The sequence below is a fragment of the Leptonychotes weddellii genome, chromosome 3, assembly GCF_054177405.1.
Source record: "Leptonychotes weddellii isolate Sample4059 chromosome 3, ASM5417740v2, whole genome shotgun sequence".
NCBI lineage: Eukaryota > Metazoa > Chordata > Mammalia > Carnivora > Phocidae > Leptonychotes > Leptonychotes weddellii.
In genome coordinates this window covers 125,084,373-125,108,020 of record NC_138371.1, presented here as the reverse complement: position 1 = coordinate 125,108,020, position 23,648 = coordinate 125,084,373, and the positions used below count along the sequence as shown (strand labels likewise).

Sequence of the window (23,648 nt, the reverse complement as noted above, 5' to 3'; positions counted from 1 at the left end):
TTGCAAAGTTGGTTAAATTTTTCTTGAGAGCTAGAATAACAATGACTGACTCAGCTGCTCTTATATTTTAATTTTTGTTGGTTCCAGAAGACCCCGGGGCAAGAATTCAGATATTAACTAACAGTTTGTTTACCTTCCCACTCTGCACCCCCACCATGTCATCATTTTACCTGCCTTTGCCTTTCTTTGGGTTAGGAAAGGGCAGGAATAGAGGAGGCAAAATAGTCACAAAAAGATACAAAAGGGTGATAGTAGATGTGTATATGAAGAGCTTTCTATAAATCAAATTCCATGGTGATGCACATGAACTTTGCACGGTAGTACTTACTATCTTCGGAAAGAATAAATTCATAAAAACTCAGGCTAATCACTTTGGCCACCTTAGAATGCCCACAGCATAAATTAATTACAGAATTAGACTGAACTTAATGTACCAACAGTGTCATTTCCACTCATTCCCAAGGGAATGTTTTGTATCTTTCTGCAAAGACATATCTAGAAGCAAAACTACTTCTCCCCCCTACCCTTAGCCGTTAAGCATTTCAATAATGAGATGCAGCAGTGTGCATGTACTTCTGTACCACCTGCCTTTTATTCTGCATTTTTATTAACACTTTATGTTGCTAAGCAATGAGCCGAGTCTGGGCTCTTCTCCATGAGGCTAGACAAATGTCTGCTTAGTCCTGGTTCCGAAGGAAAGTTCACCAGAGCAGAAAGATACTCCTCATGGGTTCTGACCCGCCGTTTCTTTCCTTGGACCGCTCCCGATGCGGGCACGCTGACCCTTCACCCCGCGGAGTCCCAGCCGCGCAGCAGGCGCCCCCTCCAGGCGACATCTCCCACCCGTGCTCGCACCGAGAGGCCAGACGCAAGGCCCTTCGGTTTCACTCTCCCAAGCTAAGGCGAGCAGCCGCTCGGCTCACCCGATCGCTGCAACCGCGATGCCCCGCGCTGTGTCATCAGGAAACGCCGCTTCTCGTCACAGTCCCTGGAAAACGGGGCCGGGGGGCGGGGGGGCGGGGGAGGAGATGGGTCATGCGGATGAGTTGCTGGGGTTTGTTGTTTAATTTGGGCAAGTTCGAGTGCATTCTGCTAGGAAAAGGCAGATCGGGAGAGGCTGGAAAGATGAGGCGCCTCCAGAGCGGCAGTCGCCTTCCGGTTAAAAGCCACCGCGCGGAGCGAGCTGCTGTCCCTGGGGACTCCTGTCGCGTCCCTGTCCCCGGCGGCCTCGCGCTCCCGGCCTTCCAGGGCGAGGCGAGGCCGGCGCCGAGCCGTCTAATCTCCCGGGGAAAGCCCGATCCCTCCGGGCCCCTGCTCCCAGAGCCGGTCCCTGTGCTCTCCGCGGCGGGCACAGGTGGCACGGCCGGGGGTCCCGGGGCGGAGAGGGCGGCCGTGCGCCGGGGACTCCTGGACGCCCCGGGCCTTAACAGAGGCCGGGGGGGAGGCGGGGGGCCGCGGGTCGTGGGTGTCTGGCCGTCTCCGAGGGGCGCCCAGCCATCTCCGGCACACACAAGTCCTCTCTAGGGCCGCGGGTGTGCTTCTGAACAGTGGTCTTTGATTTTTCCCTAGGATGATCTGCAGGGGGGTCCAAACCACAAGTCACTCCAAAAAGTCTGTGTGTCCGCTGAGTGTTTCCAGAAGATTTGGCACTGCACCAAAAGCAGACAGGTAAACACCTTTACATATCACTATAGTAATGGTTATTTTCCCCACAAAGGTCTTGAAATATGTCCTAGGGGCAAGCACCTGAGAGCAAGCAAACATATAATGTATTATTTGTTTCAGGGGTACAGGTCTGTGGTTCATCAGTCTTACACAATTCACAGCGCTCACCACAGCACATACCCTCCCCAATGTCCATCACCCAGCCGCCCCATCGCCCCACGCCCCTCCACTCCAGCAACCCTCAGTTTGTTTCCTGAGATTTAGGGTCTCTTATGTCTCCCTCTCTGGTTTCATCTTGTTTCATTTTTTCCTCTCTTCCCCTATGATCTTCTGCCTTGTTTCTTAAATTCCACATATCAGTGAGATCATATGATACTTTCTCTGATTGACTTGTTTCACTTAGCGTAATACTCTCTGGTTCCATCCATGTCGTTGCAAATGACAAGATTTCTTTTTTGATAGCTGTGTAATATTCCATTGCATATATACACCACATCTTCTTTATCCATTGATCTGTCGATGGACATCTGGGCTCTTTCCATAGTTTGGCTATTGTGGACATTGCTGCTATGAACATCGGGGTGCACGTACCCCTTCGGATCACTGCATCTGTATCTTTGGGGTAAATACCCAGTAGTGCAATTGCTGGGTCGTAGGATAGCTCTATTTTCAACTTTTTGGGGAACCTCCATACTGTTTTCCAGAGTGGCTGCACCAGCTTGCATTCCCACCAACAGTGTAGGAGGGTTCCCCTTTCTCCGCATCCCCGCCAACATCTGTCGTTTCCTGACTTGTTAATTTTAGCCACTCTGACTGGTGTGAGGTGGTATCTCATTGAAGTTTTGATTTGGATTTCCCTGATGCCGAGTGATGTTGAGCATTTTATCATGTGTCTGTTGACCATTTGGATGTCTTCTTTGGAGAAATGTCTGTTCATGTCTTCTGCCCATTTCTTGATTGGATTATTTGTTCTTTGGGTGTTAAAAATATTATTTTGGGAAGAGGTTCATAGGCTTCACCAGACTGCCACAGAGGGCCATAGGAAAAAAAAAAGGCTAAAAACCCATGATTTAGAATAAAAAAATAAATTTAAAATATTCTAATTTTTAAAAGCTGACAGGGGTGCCTGGGTGGCTCAGTTGGTTAAGCATCTGACTTGATTTTGGCTGAGGTCATGATCTCAGCGTTGTAGGATTGAGCCCCGCCTCAGGCTCCATGTGGGCTCCAGTCACAGTAGAGTCTTCTTGAGATTCTTTCTCTCCCTCTGTCTTCCCCCCACTCTCGTGCATGCTGTATAAATAAATAAATAAATAAATAAATAAATAAATAAATAAATATTTTTAAAAATTAAAAAGCTGACAGATATTCAGAAAAATAATATATTTTTATTAATTGCCTATCAATTTCAGTATTTTCCCAGTATATATTTTGCAATATATACATATATTGCAAATCTAATATATATATCTAATCCCAGTATATATTTTGCAATATATACATATATTGCAAAAATATATATTTTTTATTGGCTACCTCTTCATTCTTCAAATATTTACCAAAATATATGGGCCATTTGATTACTCTTGAAAAAAAAGCAAAAGATCTGTCAGTGCTGGACTCTCATCCCACTACTGATACAAAATGGCTTTATAACATAATTTCATAGAGTTTTATTCATCTAAGGAGTAGATGACTTTTCCATAGACTAGCTTCTGGCTCCATTCATTTTATACCTTGTTTCTTTTCCACCACCTACATATTCTAATGTTGGTCACTCAAAGGTTATAGCGTATCACCTCTGACTTTTCATCTCTAAGTCACATATCACAATTCCAGGTGAATTGTGCAGTGGGTGGTAGAAGAATTTCTGCAAGTTATTCCTATGCCAGCATCCTGTATGTACCCCCAAGTCAGCTTCCCTCTACTGTACTTGGATTCTAAAAATGTCTATAGTCACTCCAGTGCCACCCAATTATAGAAGGAGACAGAAAGGAAATCAAAGTGGAAAGAGACAGCAGTCTTAACTGATTACAGATACAATATCTTATTTTTGCAAATTTTATAAAAACAGTTGGACCTTGGGGGGTGCCTGGCTGGCTCAGTCGGTAGAGCATGTGACTCTTGGTCTCAGGGTTGTAAGTTCGAGCCCCATGTTGGGTACAGAGATTACTTAAAAATAAAATCTTTAAAAAAAAAAACAAAACCCAACAAACAAAAACATGTGGGCCTTGGAAGGAGCCTATGCAAGAGAAGACTACTAGATTTTCTTGACAAATCAGATGACCTGATAATATTGGGCCCTCGTGCCCTGGGGACCACAGTCCACTGGAGCTAGGTGATAAAAACGCTTTTCTTTTTTTTTTTTTAAAGATTTTATTTATTTATTTGACAGAGAGAGACACAGTGAGAGAGGGAACACAAGCAGGGGGAGTGGCAGAGGGAGAGGGAGAAGCAGGCTCCCCACTGAGCAAGGAGCCCAATGTGGGACTCGATCCCAGGACGCTGGGATCATGACCTGAGCCGAAGGCAGACGCTTAACAACTGAGCCACCCAGGCGCCCATAAAAACGCTTTTCAACCAGGCACATGCTCTCCATTTTGCCAGAGTCTCTCTGCAGCCTGCTCTCCTCAGACCTATGACCCGTCCAGTACCTGTAGCTATCTGAATTGGCAGCCGTGCTCAGTGTCACACCTGAGTATGGCCTGCTTACCTCTGGCTAGAGGACAGGCCTTAATGGGGCCTCTCAAGGAAGCTTGTCCAGCCCTGACTGGGATTAGAATTGGTAGAAGAGATGAACCAAAATAATTAATCCACCAAAAACATCTATCTTGATTCGAGTTGGAGAACCCAGAATTCTCCATTACAATTGAACACAATATGCTGAGTGTTTGAAACAGCAGTTTCATCAATGCTCTTCGGGGTGCACAGGGGGTGCAGTGATAAGTTCTGACTGAGGAGGATGAGGGGGCACTCAGGGAAACTGACATTGATCTGGATCTTTCAAGATGGGGGGGTTTGACCAAGTAGAGGATAGAGAAGGAAGCATTCCTGGAGGCAAACAGAAGGGGATGGATGCAGGAAGGTGGAGGGTATGTGGGGGGCTGGCTGGGGTTCAGTGAGGGAGAAGCTAGAGAAGGTAGGGGCCGAGGTGGTAAAAAGCTGGGTTGAGGAAGGTGAACATTTCATTTCAGCTACAGGAAACCATCAAGGGCTAAAATGTTAATGATGTATCATTTGTTAATGTGGTAACCTGCTGGGAAGGCTTACAATTTTTTTAAAATCCATATTCTTTTTTTTTTCTTGAGATTTTATTCATTTATTTGTCAGAGAGAGAGAGCACAAGCAGGGGGAGGGGGAGAGGGAGAGGGAAAAGCAGACTCCCTGCTGAGCAGGGAGCCTGATGAGGGACTTGATCCCAGGACCCTGAGACCATGACCTGAGCCGAAGGCAGACACTCAACCAACTAAGCCACCCAGGCGTCCCAAGACTTACATTTTTAAAAAGACCTTTTGGAGCCCCCAAAATTAGACCCAAAGGCAGTCTTTTTTTAAATTTTTGATTACGGGAATTTCAGTAATATAACGAACCTTCCTGTACCCATTATCCAGCCTCAGGAATTATCAACTCATTGCCAATCTGGTTTCATCATTATCACCATCCACTTCTCCCTTGCTCTGTAATGTTCTCTAAAAGAGTAAGACTAAAAAAAAAAAAAATCCCATAATATCATCAATGTCATAATTTTTCTTTTATAATTTATTTCAATCAGGACCCAAATAAGGTCCATAACTTGCAGTGAGCTGATCTGTTTTTTCAGTCTCTTAATCTATAGTTTGCCTCTTTGTTTTTTCTTTCAATTTATTTATTTAAAAGGAAACCCAGTTATGTGTTCTTTAGAGTCCCCCCTCTCCACCACCACCACCACCACCAGTCAGGATTTGGGGGATGGCATCACTGTAATGGAGTTTAATACAACCTCTGTCCCTGGAGTGGTGGTACTTGGTAGTTGCTTGACAACTAGATTCAGGTTTGATCTTTTTCACAAGACCATTTCATAGCTGGTATTGTGTCTTTCCATCAGGAGGCACTTAATGTCCGGTTGTCTCTTTTTTTGTGATCTTACCAATTGTTGATACTCAGTTCCTAGATAGGAGTGGATATTTAATGATGGAATTTCAGATCTGCAAGCAGGTCAATTGGAGGAGGGCTGTTTTGGGGTACAGAGAACCAGGATATCTTGCCACCCTCGGAATAACACCCTCACATCACATAAGGTAGACAAGTTCTGAGTCTGTTTTCAAATGAGGTTGTTGCAAAGGAGCTACTGTAACCACCATTAGCTTTCTTCTCCCCAAGTAATTATCTATTCCCTTTTCTCAAACACCGCATATGCTGGCCTTTCCCTGCTTTACAAATTATGTTCCTTAATTCAACAGATATTTACTGAGTGCCTACCCTATGCAAAGAACTGAATAGGCCCTGTGGGGGTGGGGAGCCTCCAAACTGGACCCTGCCATCAAGGACACTTAGGATCTAGTAGAGGAGACAAGCTCTAAGATGAAAAGAATGGTGTAGCTCTGTGGGCTTTCCAAGGGGGAGCAGTCACCTCTAATCAAGAAGAATAAAAAGGCCTTTGTGCAGTTGGTGCTTGAACCCAGCTAAGGTAGATGGAATGATCTGGAAAGCACTGTTGCAGGTTATAGGATTAACCTGAAGAAAGGTTCGGAGGCAGATCTTAGAACACGTCTGAGAAAAAGAAAGTGTTTCAGTTTGGCTCCAAGGTGGGTAGGAGGAATGGTAGGAAATTGAAATAGTGAGAAAAGTGGGTGTGGAGTTCAACATTGACCTATGGTACATCCCAGCCATTCCACACCTAGGTATTTATCCAAGAGAAATGAAACATATATCCACTTACAGGCTAATACACAAATGTTCACAGTAGCCTTATTCACAGTAACCCCAAACTAGAAACACCAGTAGGATCCAAATGGAGCATCACACTGCAATATAAAGGAAAAAATTACTGATTATCTCCACAGCGTGGATGAATCTCAGAATCATTACAATGAATGAAAGGAAAATGCAAAACGAATCTCTAGTGACAGAAGCAGTGTGAATTTGGCCCTAGAACTGGGTTCACAGAGTCACAAGGAATCTCTTTGAGGTACAGAGACGCTTTGTATCATGATTGTGGTGGTGGTTTCAAGGTATACACATCCATCAAAATTCATCAAATTGTACACCTGAAAAGGATACCATTGCTTGTGTATAAAGTATACCTCAATAAAATTTGGTGTTTTAAAAAAGGTACATTTGGGACACACCGTGGAGGTTTTTGAAAGGCTAAAGAGTGTTGTAAGATTTTTTTTTTTTTTTAAAGATTTTGTTTTTTATTCATTTGACAGAGAGAGACACAGCAAGAGAGGGAACACAAGCAGGGGGAGTGGGAGAGGGAGAAGCAGGCTTCCTGTGGAGCAAGGAGCCCGATGTGGGGCTCGATCCCAGGACGCTGGGATCATGACCTGAGCCGAAGGCAGCCGCTTTACCAACTGAGCCACCCAGGCGCCCCAAGAGTGTAGGAAGATTTTGAAAAGAAAGGGTGAAACGCTTGGATCGCAATGTTCAGATTCAAAACCAGGTCACATTCAGTCCAGTGTTGCCTGGAGCACAGTTACTCAACCTGTGGCCACAGCCTGGGGCAGAAACTGAGAGTTGATAAAAGATAAACCGAGGCATATTAAACAAATTTTGGAGTCTATCTGTGAAGAAATGACTTGACTTGGGCACTGCCAAACCAGAAGTGGTTGGGAGCATTCCACCAACAGGAGCTCAGGGAACGACTTTTCTATGGGAAGGTGGAAACGAGGCAAGGAAATTATTTGATCAGCTGTAGCTTGGGTGGTTGCGTGCTCTGGGAAAGCCTAGGTGGTTGTTTGTGATTGGTTGGCCTTACGGTTTGATTTCCTCGCCTTGAGGCATTGACAGGTGGTAGGTTTCGCTTCGCTTCTGTCGGCTGCTAAGGTGCTAGAGCCACTTCGGTCTACCGGCCTCATTGCTTAGTCAATTTCAAAGGATTTAGAAACTTTGAAAGGCAATTTAACAGAATAATTTTGTTTGTTGTGTATAAAGTATAATCTGAAAATCTAATAAACAAGAGTTTAGAACTGTAGTATGTATGTTTTTGGGGGTTTTTTCTGTGATGTGTGGTTCATAATAAGAAATAGGTGTTTTTGGGCGCCTGGGTGGCTCAGTCGGTTGGGCGACTGCCTTCGGCTCAGGTCATGATCCTGGAGTCCCGGGATCGAGTCCCGCATCGGGCTCCCTGCTCGGCAGGGAGCCTGCTTCTCCCTCTGACCCTCCCCCCTCTCATGTACTCTCTCTCATTCTCGCTCTCTCAAATAAATAAATAAAATCTTTAAAAAAAAAAAAAAAAGAAAGAAATAGGTGTTTTTAAAAAGTGGGGGGGTGCACCTGGCTGGCTCGGTTGGAAGAGCATGTGACTCTTGATCTCTTGACTCTTGTTCGAGCCCCATGTTGGGTGTAGAGATTAGTTAAATAAATAAAACTTAAAAAAAATAGATATTTTTGTCTTTATCCTGGGTTCCCAGCACTTAGCACTTCAAACCTTTATAATTTCCTAAGCGATAAGAGTTATAAGGGCTTCTTTTGTTCCCAGCTCCTGAAATAGTTCCCGAAGATAAAATGAAATGTGTGTTTTTTGTATTCCTAACAAGTTCCTTTCAGCCACATCTGATTTATGTTAATGGAGTGACTTTTGGAAAGTCCCACCATATAGGGGCTGGTTGCCAAGGGAACCAATCACGTGATTAAAGGGTTGGAACTTTCAGTTCCATACCCCACGGAAGGGGCAAAGCATTGGAGGTTGAGTTCAGTTACCAATGGTCAATGATTTAGTCAATGAGGCTTATGTAATGAAGCCTCCAGGTTCCAGAGAGCTTCCGGGTTGGGAACACATCTACATGCTGGGAGGGTGACAAGCTTGGAGAGGGTATGGGAGCTCTATACTCCCTCCCCATACCTTGCCCTATGCATCTCTTCCATCTGGCTGTTCTGAGTCCTAGCCGTTCATGGCAAACTGGTCATCTAGTAAGTAAAATGTTTTCCTGAGGTCCGTGAGCCGCTCTAGCAAATTAATCCAACTTGAAGAGGGGGTGTGGGAATCTCCAATTTCTAGAAGCACAGGTAACCTGGACTTGTGACTGGCATCTGAAGTGGGGAGGTGGGCGCAGTACAGGACTGATTCCTTCACCTGTGGAATCTGATGCTGTCTCCAGATAGTGTCAGAATCGAGTTAAATTGTAGAACAACCAGCTGCTTGGTGTGGGGGAAACTTCCACATGTTGGAATTAGAATTGTTATATTTTCTAGATTTTAGGGGATGAATTAATGATGAGTACCTAGGAAACTAAGCAGTAGGGAATGAATTAACTCCAGCAAAATATAAAACAAAAATTAGAAATTGTACTATATGGCTCAATTTGGAAAAAATACACAGACATACCATAATTATTAACTTAAATTGGGAAATAACTGTATGGGAGGATGCGGAAAGAGAAGTGACAGGCCTCAAGGGAGAGAAGAGATGGGAGTTACCAGCGCCAAGAAAGTGTAATCTTCATCTTCCATAGAGAAAGTCAGAAGGTAATTTTTAAACTCTGAAACTGAAAAAAACAAGAAATAATAGTTGAAGAAAGTTATTTAGAAATAAGGATTAAAAAAGAAAAAGAAACAGCAAATATGCAGAATGTGTCTTGGGAGAGTAAAAATAGCCTGGCAGGAATGAGGTGGGGCAAGGGACTGATATTCTCGCTGTGATCACTAAATGTATCAGTTTAGACTAGGATATGAAATATTTTTTTAAAAGAAGCATATCCAGGTCAAGCTCAGCAGCATGTGTAGGATCTCCCACGATTCCTTTAATCCTGTGACCAACACACCTCGGTGCTGAGCGCCAGGCACCATTCTGAACATTCAGGATACAGCACTGAGCCTCAAAGCTGAGCCCTCTTGGAGCTTGCGTGGAGACAGATAAGACAGTAAGCAAGTAAAATCATAGTATGTTAGATGGTGAGAAGTGCCATGGAGGAAAAAATCAAATAAGAGGGTGGGGGGATGTGTAGGTTTCAATGGCATGGTCAGAAAAGGCCGCTCTGATTTTGACCAGATGGCCTTTGAGCAGACTTGGTTGTCAGAGCGAGCCACGTGGCTACATGGGAAAAGCATCTGGGCTGAGAAAACAGCCAGGGCAAAGGCTGTGGAGCAGAAGCATGCATGGTTAGGGTTGCCAGGTTAAATGCAGGTGTAGGAAGGGGCTTCAGATGCAGGCAACCCCAGGGGTTAGAAAATAGTCCGCAAAATGACCACAGGCTAGTGATAGGGGAAGCTAAATGGTAGTTGGGAGTTTTGCACAACTCTCACAACCCCATAAACTAGAGGGTTTAGCAAATGCCTTAGAAAAGGAAGCCTTCACGTTGCTCTTGGGATGCTAAAATCAGCTGCTCTCACATTCACACCCAGCCCTCCTCCTTTGTCTGTAGAACAGAGTGGAACAGTTTACACATTAACCAGTTTTCAAAAGCTTAGTCACTTTTGATTTTAATAGATGCCAGCAGGTGGCATTTACCGTCCTGCCGGTTGATGGCAGTCACCAAGGGTAGGGACACCCTGCCCATGCTCCACTTGACAAAATCCATCAATGTGGATTGCCATCACGTTGATTTGTCAGAGTACACTTCGGAAGGGTGGAATGCTAGGAAAGTGATGGGGAGAAACACTGATTGCAGGCCACCGAGGGGAGTTTCCTTAGTTTCTGATTTTATACTTGCCATTTGTTGATATGCATTATTCCACCTCAAGGTAGTCAAAAGAGGTGTTCACGTTTTAAATTTATTGTGTAGTAATCTTCCTCGTTTCACTTGCCAATCCCCCACCCCCAAGGTTGACTATTAGTTTGGCTATTTGACTTACAGGACAAATTGGCAGTTCTTGAGGGAGACTTCTAAATTAATGTACCTAAGAAAATGGAAATTACATGTATAGCTGTTTTGAATACTTGTCCTTAAAGTACTAACTTTCTCTGTGATTTACCAGCTCTCCACCACTCTGGGTAGAGTGATTTTATTTTCCTATGCTCTAGGTGAGGTCATGTGCAAGTAGCGTTTGAGAATAAACTAGAACTTATCTGCTGTCTTTACATACGAAGAAAATCACCAAGTACAAGACTAGATTTCCAGCATCAAACTGTTAGAAACTCAGGACCGAATGTCTAGTAGTTCTACAGTACTATTAATAGTACTGCACTCTTGATTAGCCAATTGTGGTCTGTGTCCTCCCCCCAGAGGACCCCTCTAGTCAGTCACCTGATGTCTGAATTCTCATTTTTCACCTCAAACTGTGATGCATTCATGCAAAAGCACTCCGTAAGGTATTGCCCCATCTCCGTGCTTTGTGCTTTACCACTAGCTCAGTACTATGTATATATGAACAAAGGGAGATGTCAAGTATATCCTGGAGGGGGTGGAGGAGGCGTAACTGAAGGGAACCTCATTGAACAAGTAATTACTTTGGAAAGAATTTTCCCTTAGGCTCATGGTTGACATTTTTCTACTGAATTGTATGACTCCTGTTAAAACATCCATTTGAGGTTCGCATAGCCCAGTGTACGGAGGAATCCTGTATGCCCATTTCCAGGCTGTAATAGGAAACCATGTGTAATAGTACAAATCCATAATCTACAAGCTCTCAGAAAGTATGTTAGAATGTTCCAGTAGTTAAAAACATGCCCCCACAATAGTAAAAAAACCTGCTTTGGACTGCCAAGCATTATCATCAGACATACCATTGCTGCACTAAGGGATGGATTTGGAGGACTTCAGTGGGATAAATATAAACTACCATCATTATGATTCTTAACTTTATCTGCAAACTCCCCACAGTAAGAACTCTGCACATAACTTTCCACTCCCCACTTTAATAGCCTACTGTTGACCAGAAGGCTTACAGACAGCATATTAACACATATATGTTATATACTATAGTCTTGCTTTCTTCCCCTACTATTCACACACTTGTCAAGTTCGCCTACTTGGTCCTCATCTAGACTAATCCTGAAACACTGTCCATTTGACTTCCAGACCACTCTCAGGATTTTCCTATCTCAGGGACAGTTCCTCTGAATCACTTTGCCAGGTCATCATGCTGACCATCTCAAGCTCCAAGTCAGAGGGCCGAGTCTATCCTTTCTAGGTGATCTCACCCACTGTTTTGGCTTCAAATGTCATGCACTGAGATTTTCCCAGTAGTTCTTTAAATCTTTAGACCTCTCCTTCCGAGTAAAATACTCAAGTGGGTACAGTTCATTAGGTCAGATCATGTCACCCTTCTGCTCAAAACCCTCCTATGGCCTTCCTGCGTGACTTGGTTTTCTCTTTTTCTGGATACTCTTCTATGCCTTAACCCTTTCTCTTGTCATCGTGGGTCCAGCAAACCGGCCACCTTGTCTCTAGAACACGTCAACACACTCCACTTCAGACTCTCTATTTGCTATTCTTTGCCTGGACTGTTCTGCCCCCAGATATCACATAGCCTATTTGCTTTCCTACTCAAATCACATTACAAAGGTCTTCCCAGACACCATCAGAGTCCTTTTACAATTTTTGTCCAAACGTGTAACAAAGCCTAGGGCTTAAAGGGCACTAGGAACAAGATTTTATCAAGTTTAACACCAATTAAGTACATAAAATGACATGCCCACAAAGTACACATCACCGGTTACTCTTGCACAGAGTATCTTAACTAGACTCTTAACTGGGAGTAACCAGAAAGACTGAAAATAAGCATTCCTAGGCTGGACTGATCTGGACTCACTTCCTACAAAGCCTCTGCACCTCCTATTCTTCCAGTCTTTTCCACGGCTTGCTCAATCAGGTTTCAGGTTAGATGGTACAAGACTTTACACACAATCAGGTGGTCATGTTCATAGTACTGACCGCTGCCCCAAAATTCTTTCCCCACTAATGTTTCAGAGGGCCAAGTGGCCTCCCAGACCAGCAACTGGCACTTTTTCGATTTTAACGTCAGATCAGAATGCTTGAAATTGCCACCAGCTTGACTAGTTTCCAGTATTTGGATTTACTTCCACTCATCACCAGGGGGCACTATTAACCTTGAGTGTCTCAGGTTCTGAATCACAGCATTAACTCTGAAATCTCTAGGGCAAATTCCCAAATCACTGGATTCGCCCTGGGTTCACTTGTCATAGGACCAGATGACTCACTGGCTTGTCTTCTATTTAGTTTTAACCCTTAAGCTTTTAAAAGTGGAATTAATCAAAAGGCAAGGGTCTGGGAAATCCTTTTGCAACACTTCTCATTAACTCAAATTTCAGATACTTTGGAGTAAAACAAGATTTCATTGTTGACAAGGTTACTTTTGAGTTGCAGAAATTCTTCTGGTTTTTCCGTGTACTCCCCCATTCAATCTTGACTGCCATAATGAGACAGACAGAAAGCGCGAGGACACTTTTTTCTTGCATCTCTAGTGGAAACCTTAGCAGCAGACAGGAACTGCTCCAGGTCTGTCAAACGGATGCATTTTTCTTATTCTCCTGACACCCACAGCCCTTTCAGACACGACAGGACACAACAGCAGCATTTTCCTCGGCCCACACTCCATCTAGAACTTCATCTTTGGAAGCAGGGGCAGGCAAACCTGTCTTGTGAGGGGCCACATAGCTGTTTTAGGATTTGTAGGCCTTAAGGTCTCTGTCACACTCTGCTCTTAACAGTGAAGAGCCAGTCAATACATAAAAACATGAGCATGGCAGGGCTCAATAAAACTGTACACGAATTTAGATTTCATATTTTTCACATCCCACAACCTATTTTCTCCCAACCATTCAAAAATGTAACCACCACCTTGAAGTCACAAAAATAGGTGGCAGGACAAGCCATTCCAGGGTGTTTGACACAAGCATTCCAGGAGACATCTAGGTTTCTCTAGAACTTGGCTCTACTTGACTTATGACAAATAAGATCACACAATACTTTGCTTCCAACTGTCATTAGTCTCTTTTCATTCTTTTGGTAATCTCCTCCAGAGTTAACTACTTCCGTTGGTAGGTGATGAAATGTGTAAGGAATCCACTTCAAATGTTGGCCCAGCTATGAGCATGGTCTTTCCCTTTACTTGAACTCAGAATTACGACTTTTGGATTCTTGTTTTTTATATTCCAGTCCCAGTAGTTTTTCACGGTAGAAGTTATCTGCAGGCAGTCTTATGCTTTCTAGCAGTTGTCTACGACCAGGCTCTAGCTTCTCCAGGACACTACACCAGATGGATTTAAATATGTGTTAAACTAAGAGGCATTCTCTCAAATGAGTTTAAATGCATTTTATTTTTAGACAACCTACATGACATGTTTTTTTTCTTAAAAACAATGCCTCCGCTCCAAATAAATCAGGGTCAAAACAAATGAAGAGCTCAAGATGCCATCAGTCCCATCTGTCTAAGTCCTGGTGTCGTGTGGATGAAGAGGAGCAGCCCGTTACGGCAATAGGTGACACATCCAAAGTCATGGCCGAATTCGTTACTGTAAAAACGAGAGACTGTATTAACACTTTTACCCGGTATGAAAATATTTAACATTTCTATGCTGCAGATGTATTCCCCTATTCAATCTGGGCTGCCACAAAGACAGACAGAAAGCGCAGGGATTTTCTTCTCTCGCATCCTAGTGCAAACCAAAAGAACAACAGCCAATTGTTCAAGGTCTATCAGTGGATGCACAACCATCCTTACCAAAGCGGGGGTAGCACATTTTCTAGAAATCTCATTCTGAAGCAAGCCCCACTCATACTACATATACTTTTGTTCTACTAACAAAAACCACAGATATTCCTGGAATAATCCCCTTAGCAAATCATCTGTACCATCCTAAGACATTTTTGTCCACTGTTGCCTCTAATCTTATTTAGTGTAGCCTTAACTTGATCTTACTCCTAATTTACATGGAAGCCTCTGAAAGCTGGGATAATGAATGCTTTCATTCCTGTATTGCCTCCAGAAATTCCTTGCATTGTAGACATTCATTTAATTTTACTGAAGGATTCTGCATATTGGGTAAGCAGCCACCTCTAACTTTATTTACTAAAAGCTAGTAACATCAAGGCTTTCAATGACCAGTTGTCAATTATCAGTAAACCAAAGTGAAAAAGGTTTCACATGCCATACAAGCCATTCACGTATGCTTGGCAAAATATGAAGAGAAGGACCATTTCTAGGGGGGAAGATCAACACAGGGTGCTGTTTCTCATCTCCAGCTTAGTGATTTAAGCCACCTACAAGAAAAACTTTCTGTACATAAAAATTCTAAGTCCCTTTCTGTCCCATAAAAATCTTTTACATGTGAAACACAACTCTATTAGACTCCCAAAAAGAAACAAGAACTAGACCTACATTTTACAAAGACTGCTGTAAAACCCATTCTAACTATCCCAGGGGCAGGAAACAAGGAATCACACCAAAGAGGTCTCCATTTTTACATTACGGATTTCAACCCACTTCCTTATACTTACACATTTCTCCATTTCTAAACCATCCTTAAAGAAAATCATATATGGGGTCACACCATCCTCACGGTAGTCCAGCAGAGCAACCATGCCATCTGGATTCATGTTTTCACCAATAAAGAACTTAGGAAGCAAACAAATACCCAGAATTAGACCGTTATATACAGATCGTATCAAAACAAACTACAATAAAACAATCAAAGGAGGATTCAAAACACCACAATTTAAGAGGTTTTCACCAGGAGAAAAAAAAAATTCTAACCAAACTTCTGCTCACCGAATGAGAACACTAACAATTGACCAAAGTAAGTACAGAGCAATCCAGAACACTTTAGACTTTCTGGAAACACACTCTCTCAACCCCACATATACAATTCCAAACTCTGTAAAAGCCTGTTTACATCATCAAGCATAGGGAACATACAACGAAGACAGAACATCATATGGATAAAGTTATCTTTATAGCCAGAGGACATGTGAAAGTTGGAAAATCAAAGAGCCAGGCTGTAATGAGTTTTTTCTTTATTCCTGTAGAGGTAAGGGAAAGTCACTGAGTTTCCCCAACAGAACAAGTGTAGAAAGAACTCCAGTGGCAATGAGACACTGGAGTTGGAAATAAAAAGAAGATTGGAAGACCACTTAGGATATTAACAAGCAATTCTAGACAGGGAGAAATGAAAAATGTCCTCTGGGAAGTGAGTAGGGATGAGATTCTGGAATCAAGCAGACAAGATCTAGAAACAAACTCAGGAGCAGGGAAGGCTACTTTCCACAGCCTAGGCTACTGGAATTGAATCTATGAAGTATTTAAACTGCTCAAAAGACCCAGGAGACAGCCAGGTTACACCAATGATTCATCAAGTAATTTGTTGCTCTGGCAGCTAAATTGCACACATCTTTGACACAAACATTTACAGTATTTACCTGGTAGTTTTTGAAATTAGCAAGGATGTGCTTGATTTGTTCTGCAGCCCCTGTCATAAAAGGCTTTACTCTTTCTGGCCTCTGTTCTTCAAGTTTCCCTTTGATTCTAAAACAGTATTTTATTAATAGGTTAAAGTACTCAGTTCTCAGCAAAACGAATTTTTTCAGTAAAAAAAATCCAAAGGAAAACAAGCAAGCACTGAAAAGGGCAACTAGCTGTCACTGGGCCAGATTAACATGGCACAATCAAGAAACTACTAGCTCACAGGATCAAAGTTTCAAGACTGTTCAAATTTTGGATTTCATGTTATTCCCAAAGTACACTTCTAAAAAGCTAAAACCACACTGCATGCTCCAGTATGTTCACGTTAGTTTATTTATGGAAAAGCACCTGTCCTTGTGAGCTCACAACAGAAAAGGTTAAGGCCTTTCACAAGTAAGCCTGCTGCTAAAGACCCTCCAAGGCAGCTTATCCCCGAATCCCACAGGATTGCGGGCAGTAGGTGGGCGCTGCCAGCAGCACTTACGATTTCATGTAATCTTTGATGTACTTCTTGTAGGCTTCTTTTGTGAAGCTGGTTTCCTGCAAGTGATGGTTCATGACAATATCAACACCAGTGATTACTGTGCTTTCGGTACCTTCGCCCTCTGGGCCTTCAGCGGAGGCATTTCCACCAATGAGCGAGTCATCAATGTTACCCTCTGTCCTACTGACCATCTGCATTAAGAAAGAAAATAGTTCGGTTTCAGATGTTTTTGACCTTAGCTAAAGGAATCCCCCAAATCTTGTGTCAGCAGTTCACATATCCATCATCCTCCCACCAAAACACTTTTGACTTTTGCCAAAACCACTAAAACATTGTTATGCAGAAAAAACTCAAGCCGCCTGCAATTCCTGAAACATCGTTAACTCAGTTAAGAATTCTTTGTTGACCGGAAGGAAAACGGGGTCATTTACATCCAAGTAAAGGTTCTATGTGGGCTTTTGGGATGATAAGCAAGTACATGTAGAGCAAACGTTGAAGGGCTTGGGGCTCCCTAATCGGAGCCTACCTGTCCCGGATGGCCCGGGAGGAGGATGGGCGCCAAGGCGGCGGACCTATTTCCAGGCTCAGCTCCGCCTCCACTTTTCTAGAAAAACCCGAGCCCGGAAAGAGCGTCTCCTCCGCCAGGAGGCAGCGGAGAGGATTGCACAACTTTGGGCGGGGGAGCGGCGGAAACCCGAGCCTGCCCGGCCTTGCCTCCCCCGCGCCGCGCGGCCCGACCGACTCACCTTCCCCTCCACCTCCAGGCACAACCCGTCCGCGATCTCCCGGATCTTGTAGATGTCGGAGAACATCTCATCATCTGCTCGGGGACACAGACCCGCCTGTCACGGCGCGCCCGAAGGTCTGGAACCGGCGCCGCCATTTCCCGCGCGGGCCAGGGGCACGCGGCCCCCGCTCCTCCCCGGGCGCTCGAGACCCCGAGGCGTGCCCCAGGCACCAACCCTTCCTCGCTCCCGGAAAGGCCGCCAGCGTCCCCTAGGCCCACGACAGCGGCGGCGTCCTTCCTCCCCGCCCCCACCCGCACCCCTGTCCCCTGCGCGCGGCAGTAGTGGTAGTGCAGTCACGACTCACGGCTGATGAGGTCCCGGTAGATGATCATGACGACGGCTGGAGAGAGACGACGGCGGCACTACCTTGGCAGAAGCCGGGAGCTCTGAGCGAGCGCGGTGCAGCCGGAGCGGCACTCGGGGGGAGGGGGGAGCGGGCGGAAAAGGCCGACTCAGCCGCTCCCCAACCTCATATAGAGGGCACGTCCCCCTACGTCATCGCCCGCTGCGCCTCCGGAAGCGCCGAAAGCGGTGACGTGGCACGCAAAGCCGCGCGAGGGGTGGAGCCACGGCGCGGGCCGGTGAGGGGAGGTGAGCATCCGGGGACTTGGCTCGGGGACACAATGCCGCGTTGCGCGGTGCTCGCGACGGGGTGGTAGGTGGAGAGGGGGAGGAAGGGGTTCCCGGGCCTCTAGTGCGGAGAGTGGGGGAAGCGGGGCAGGCTTCCTGCCCCCTCCCTACCCTGCCGGGCTGCCCTGGGAGGTGCTGGGCCTGGGTGGGGCTTAGATGAAATCTCTCCAAGCTTCCGCCCTACGCCTCGCGCCGCGCAGCTACCACCCATTTCTGGGAACAAAAATGTCAACTTCGCGTTTACGGAGGGTCGGGGCCTGGGGGGACCGCGAGGCTGTCCACAAAGGATGAGGGTAGGGTACTGGGCTTTTGGCCTCGCTCTCGGTTCTCGGGAGGCGTCGGAGGACTTTTTAGCGTTTGGCCCAGGCGCTACCCCAGCTGTAGCTTTCGGACGCTTTCGTGGGGCAGAGCTGAGTCCGAGGACGGGGCTACAGGTTGCCGCTGCCCTCTGGGGTTAGTCGTGGGGGGCGCAAGGTCTTGGGGAGGACGTAAGGTGTCTCTGGAGTTTGCACAGCTTTCCCATCTCCCAGTTGGAGTTCCGTATTTGAAAGCTTGCGGATTCCTCAGGCAAACAGCTGAAGAACTTTCCTTTCTGTTTTGCACTTGGTCTTGAATTATGTCCTCTGTTTGAAAAAAGGGATATAGTGTCACTTTAAGATGACAATGAAACTATGTCCTAAGTGCTAGAGAGTTAAAAATAGGGAGCTTCCTACCTGCCTAAATGTTATGTGGGCTTTAGACCCAGTTATTAGGTCCAAAACAAACACTCAAGGAAACAATTTCCCTTTTTGTGTGAAACCGGGGAGCTTGTTACATTCAACAAATATTTTTATGCTCTGCGGGATCCCTAGCACCGGGTTTTGCACGGATCTCCCAATCGTGAACAATTTAAAACCAGTCCTATCCTCACATAAATTTTTGTTCTTAAGAATCAGGCAATTATAATACATCCAACATTTTTGTTTTTTTCTAAATCTAATAACGAAGCATTCTGCACAGTAAGAGAAAGCAACTTGGGAAAGAGCCGAGCACAAAACTGAATTGAGATGATGGAGAAGTCAAAATGGAAAAGAGCCAGGAAATAGTACGCTGCCAAAAAGATGTCGTCCCGGGCTGCACCGGACACCCTAGAGGACCCCCGGTAACTGGGAGGAAGCTAAAAAATGGCATGAAGGGAATTTGAAAACAAATGGACATCTTCTGACAGAATGTCTGTGAAGGATCTCTCAAACCTCTTGATTATTTCTGGGATATATGAGTGGAACAGGTTATCCCAGGAAGATCTTCAATTATTTTCCTTAGCTTTAACATTTTCAATTTTTTTTTTTTAAGATTTTATTTATTTGACAGAGAGAGACACAGCGAGAGAGGGAACACAAGCAGGGGGAGTGGGAGAGGGAGAAGCAGTCTCCTCGCTGAGCAGGGAGCCCGATGAGGGGCTCCATCCCAGGACCCTGGGATCATGACCTGAGCCGAAGGCAGACGCTTAACGACTGAGCCACCCAGGCGCCCCAACATTTTCAAATTTTTTAGAAATATTTCCATTTGCTGATATCATATCCCTAAACTGCTCTCTCCACTCTTCTCTAGTTTTATGTTCAATTAAAAACTTTTTCAAGTTTTATAAAAGCCATAGTGAAAAAAAGTACTGAAGTTAAGAGTCAAAGGACCCTAGGTTGAATCTTGGCTTTGTCTGTTACTGGTCCTTTAACCTTGGGAAAGCCAGGCTCCCTAAGCCTAAGCATAAAACGGAGTTTTTGTGAGTTAAAAGGTTTTGGGGATATTAAATAAGGCAATGAAAAAATGTCTGGTGTCCTCAGTAGGTTGTTAATAAATATTGGTTGAATTTGGATGCATAATTCTTTCCAAATCTTACTACTTTTTTTTCCCCCACATTTTATTACTTTGCAAAACATTCCTGAAACTATTCCATTAATCCTCTAATTACGTTATTTGGAAATATTTAGGGATTTAGTGGATATGTGTTGTATTAAAGACGTTCTTCTGTTTAATCACAACACTAATTGTTCACTGAAAGAATTTGAGTTGCGTCAAGAGATTTCTATCTCGGGTTCGTGTTTAATAGCTCATGGTAATTCAGAAACTAGAAATCCAGAAAAGAAAATCTTAGGAAAATCTGATTTGAACTTCAAGATATTTTGTAAGCTCCACCCTGTCATCTAAAAAATTTGTGTGGGGGGGGCGGGGAGGGGTGGCTCAGTTGGTTAGGCATCTGCCTTCAGCTCAGGTCATGATCCCAGGGTCCTGAGATCATGGGCTCCTTGCTCAGAGGGGAGTCTGCTTTTCTCGCTCCCTCTACTGTTTCCCCCTGCTTGTGCTTTCTGACTTAGTCAATTAAATAAAAATCTTTAAAAAAAAAATAAAAATAGGGGCGCCTGGGTGGCTTAGTTGGTTAAGCGACTGCCTTCGGCTCAGGTCATGATCCTGGAGTCCCAGGATCGAGTCCTGCATCGGGGTCCCTGCTGAGCAGGGAGTCTGCTTCTCCCTCTGACCCTCCCCCCTCTCATGTGTGCTCTCTCTCTCTCTCTCATTCTCGCTCTCTCAAATGAATAAATAAATAAAATGTTTTAAAAATAAATAAATAAATAAAAAATTTGTGCTGGAGCAACCCTGTCAGGACCCCTCTCACTCTTGAGAGCTTTTTCTGTATCTTCACTTAATAAATTTCTATCACTTTACTCACTCACTCACTGAATGAATGAATGAATGAATGAATATTTTTTTTTAAAATTTGTGCTGTATCTTGAAAATACCTACTTAGAACACCAGCAATGCAAATAGGGAAAGTTACTAATTGCAAGCCACTGACAAAATCAAAAGGATTTGGTCTTCAGCTAATTAGCTCTTACTTTGGCATCATTTGAATTTTTTTTTTTTTAAGTAGGCTTCATGCCCAGGGTGGAACCCAGTGCGGGGCTTGAACTCATAACCCTGAGATTAAGACCTGAGCTGAGATCAAAAGTCGGATGCTTAACTGACTGAGTCACCCAGGCGCTGCTGAAATTTTTTTATAACATTTTATTTCTTACTTATTCAGTGTTTTCTAACAAAATCTAAGATTGTCCTAAATTTTACAGCTGAATATGACTTGGTATCTCTTGCAATTAAAGAGGTCTAAAAGACAATGTCTTCTGGCCTCTGCACACAGGCCCTCACATGAGAAAAGCACCTCAGAAGAGTTCCCCCTTTTATCACTTTGGGATTGACTACAATAGCTTAAACGGGTTTATTCATTCTCTCATATAAATAAAACTCAGAGATATGCAGTCCAGACTTATGTGGTAGCTTCATGGGCATCAGGGGCCTAGGATTTTCCTTTCTTCACCACCTATATGGTCTGCAGTAGAGGCTGGAACTCCAACCATCACATCCACGTTGCAGGCTGCAAGAAAAGGGGAAGGACAAAAGAGGTACATTCTAGTGTGTGTTTCCCTCCTAGGGAGCAATTCTAGAAGTCCTAAAAGAGGACTTAGTCGGCCTCCATTTGACCTCAAACTTTTCTAGTTGGGTTCGTCTTCCCAGTTTGTCTCCACTCAGGTGGAAGAGCCTGAAGGCTAAGCATCCCCTGATAAGAATCAAAACTACCCCATCAAGCAATAAGGACTGCCCTGAGTTAGCAAGACACCACCCTTGATTGACTCCAAGAGGATGGATTTGACCTTCACTGCCCACCTGCACTTACCCACCCACCTTTGGCCCACATTTTCCTTATATATACCTGCAAGTATTTTCAGCGCTTTGGAGACCGTCTTTGAGACCATAGTCCTCTGTCTTCCCAGCGTGTGCGTCACTGAAATAAACTTTCTTGTTTTCACCACCACTCATCTCTCTGCCTCCGGATTTTATCAGTGGCGAATGGCCGAACCTGGACTGTTTGGAACCCCCAGGGCCAGGTGCTCTTGTACCCCAGTGCCCTGGCTACAATCCCACTGAACAATTACATGGATCCATCCAGTTGCAGTGAAGGCTGCAAACTAGTCTTCCAGCTCATGGACACTGGTTGACTGCCACCCTAAAAATCAGGATTTTGTTCTTAAGGAAGAATGTAGGCAGCTAGTAGTCCTTGCTGTACTCACAGTGCAAAAGGTCTGGTTCTCAGCTTGGACGTTTTTCACCTTTACTCACTGGGGGTCAGGTTCAGGGAAATTGATTAGTATTTACCAAACTCCTATATATGAGATTGATTTGCAAAACAATATCATTAATGTAGAATGAGGAATTCCTAATTGGTTACGTATAGTGTAGACAGTCAAGTTGCAGAAAATGTACTTAAAGAGGGAATTGGGCAGGGAGGTTAGAATGTGGTTTATGATGGTGACAGAAGGTGATTTAGGAATGAACCAGTCCAGCTGGACTATTTCTGGTACATGGTCTGAATCCCTTCATTCTGAGATCTGTTAATGAATTCTCTTGCTCCTTTTACCCAGACTTTTCATACTCTGCTAACAAATCATTACTTTAGTCAAGTTACAAGGCAAATTTCTTTCCTTTAGAGCAGAACTGTTCAAAAGAGCATTACTTTGATAATGGAAATGTTCTGTATCAGCTCTAATACAGTAGCCTCTAGGCCACAAGTGGCTATTGAGTACCTGAAATGTGGCTAGTGTGGCAATGGAACTGAGTATGTACTTCTATTTAATTTTAATTAATTTAAATTTAAATATCCATGGCCGCAGAGCCCTATAATGTAAACTCTATGAGTGGGGGACTTTGTTTTGTTAATTGCTATACCTCAGGAGTCCTAACAGGGCCTGACTCAATAATTGTTGATAAATGAATGGACGAAAGGGCGCCTGGGTGGCTCAGTCGTTAAGCGTCTGCCTTAGGCTCAGGTCATGATCCCAGGGTCCTGGGATTGAGTCCCACATCGGGCTCCCTGCTCAGCGGGAAGCCTGCTTCTCCCTCTCCCACTCCCCCTGCTTGTGTTCCTGCTCTCGCTATGTCTCTCTCTGTCAAATAAAAAAAATAAATGAATGGACGAAAAACAGTTTTCATTTCTCTTAATTGAATTAAGTCAAATCCCATCTCAATTAATAGGATTCAGCATATATTCAAGACCTAGTGTAACAGTGCTCTTCAAACTGAGAGCTGAAAAACAACTTAGTGAATAGTGACCAACTTAATTAAAAACGAAACAGAATAAAAAGAAAATAGAGTCACATGTAGTAAAGGTGACTATTGTTTCATGAAATTTCTGTTTTAGATTTACACATGTATATATGTACTGGATCCCAACATAAGACGTATTTCTTCATGTGGATCTAGTTCAAAAAGGTTTGAAAGCCATTGACTTAAGCAAATTTTCTCTTCAAATATATTTCTTGGCAGCATGAACTGGTCAATTTCAGTGGATAATTTTATTATTTTTTTAATGTGCCCCTTTTGACTCTGTAGCCCTTTTGGACAAGGTTCATGTTTTAGTCACAAAGTAGCCTTATCTGGTGTTAATGTTCTATGAGTTTGTTTATGCTCAACGGAATACCAAGCCCTACCTGGAACTGGGA

The 23,648-nt window shown here is 44.1% G+C and overlaps 1 protein-coding gene, 2 long non-coding RNA genes and 2 other non-coding genes across 7 annotated transcripts; 1 reads left to right on the top strand and 4 right to left on the bottom strand.

Annotated features, from left to right (window-relative positions):
* Nucleotides 1–570: 570 nt before the first annotated feature.
* Nucleotides 571–10,964, bottom strand: LOC145720643 (uncharacterized). Its single transcript, XR_014143768.1, has 2 exons — nucleotides 5,253–10,964; nucleotides 571–2,955 (listed from the first exon to the last, which is right to left on the bottom strand). It is a non-coding gene; the product is annotated as an uncharacterized LOC145720643 (long non-coding RNA).
* Nucleotides 10,965–13,144: 2,180 nt separating this feature from the next.
* On the bottom strand, nucleotides 13,145–13,278 carry LOC115938677 (small nucleolar RNA SNORA31). The gene has a single exon (XR_004073725.1). It is a non-coding gene; the product is annotated as a small nucleolar RNA SNORA31 (small nucleolar RNA).
* Nucleotides 13,279–14,061: 783 nt separating this feature from the next.
* Nucleotides 14,062–17,969, bottom strand: TPT1 (tumor protein, translationally-controlled 1). 2 transcript variants are annotated; one of them, XM_006751330.3, is made up of 6 exons: nucleotides 17,798–17,969; nucleotides 17,452–17,525; nucleotides 16,706–16,896; nucleotides 16,179–16,284; nucleotides 15,261–15,377; nucleotides 14,062–14,275 (listed from the first exon to the last, which is right to left on the bottom strand). In XM_006751330.3, exons 1-6 carry the CDS (start codon nucleotides 17,823–17,825, stop codon nucleotides 14,273–14,275), a joined length of 519 nt encoding a protein of 172 aa, XP_006751393.1. In that variant the 5' UTR covers nucleotides 17,826–17,969; the 3' UTR covers nucleotides 14,062–14,272. The 2 variants fall into 2 exon arrangements, with proteins under 2 accessions (XP_006751393.1, XP_081671072.1); XM_081814946.1 differs by lacking the exon at nucleotides 17,452–17,525 and having other exon boundaries at nucleotides 17,798–17,941.
* LOC115938676 (small nucleolar RNA SNORA31) lies at nucleotides 14,343–14,472 on the bottom strand. Its single transcript, XR_004073724.2, has one exon. It is a non-coding gene; the product is annotated as a small nucleolar RNA SNORA31 (small nucleolar RNA).
* On the top strand, nucleotides 17,927–22,148 carry LOC145720645 (uncharacterized). 2 transcript variants are annotated; one of them, XR_014143769.1, is made up of 2 exons: nucleotides 17,927–18,084; nucleotides 19,111–22,148. It is a non-coding gene; the product is annotated as an uncharacterized LOC145720645 (long non-coding RNA). The 2 variants fall into 2 exon arrangements; XR_014143770.1 differs by having other exon boundaries at nucleotides 18,079–18,148.
* The last annotated feature ends 1,500 nt before the right edge of the window (nucleotides 22,149–23,648 follow it).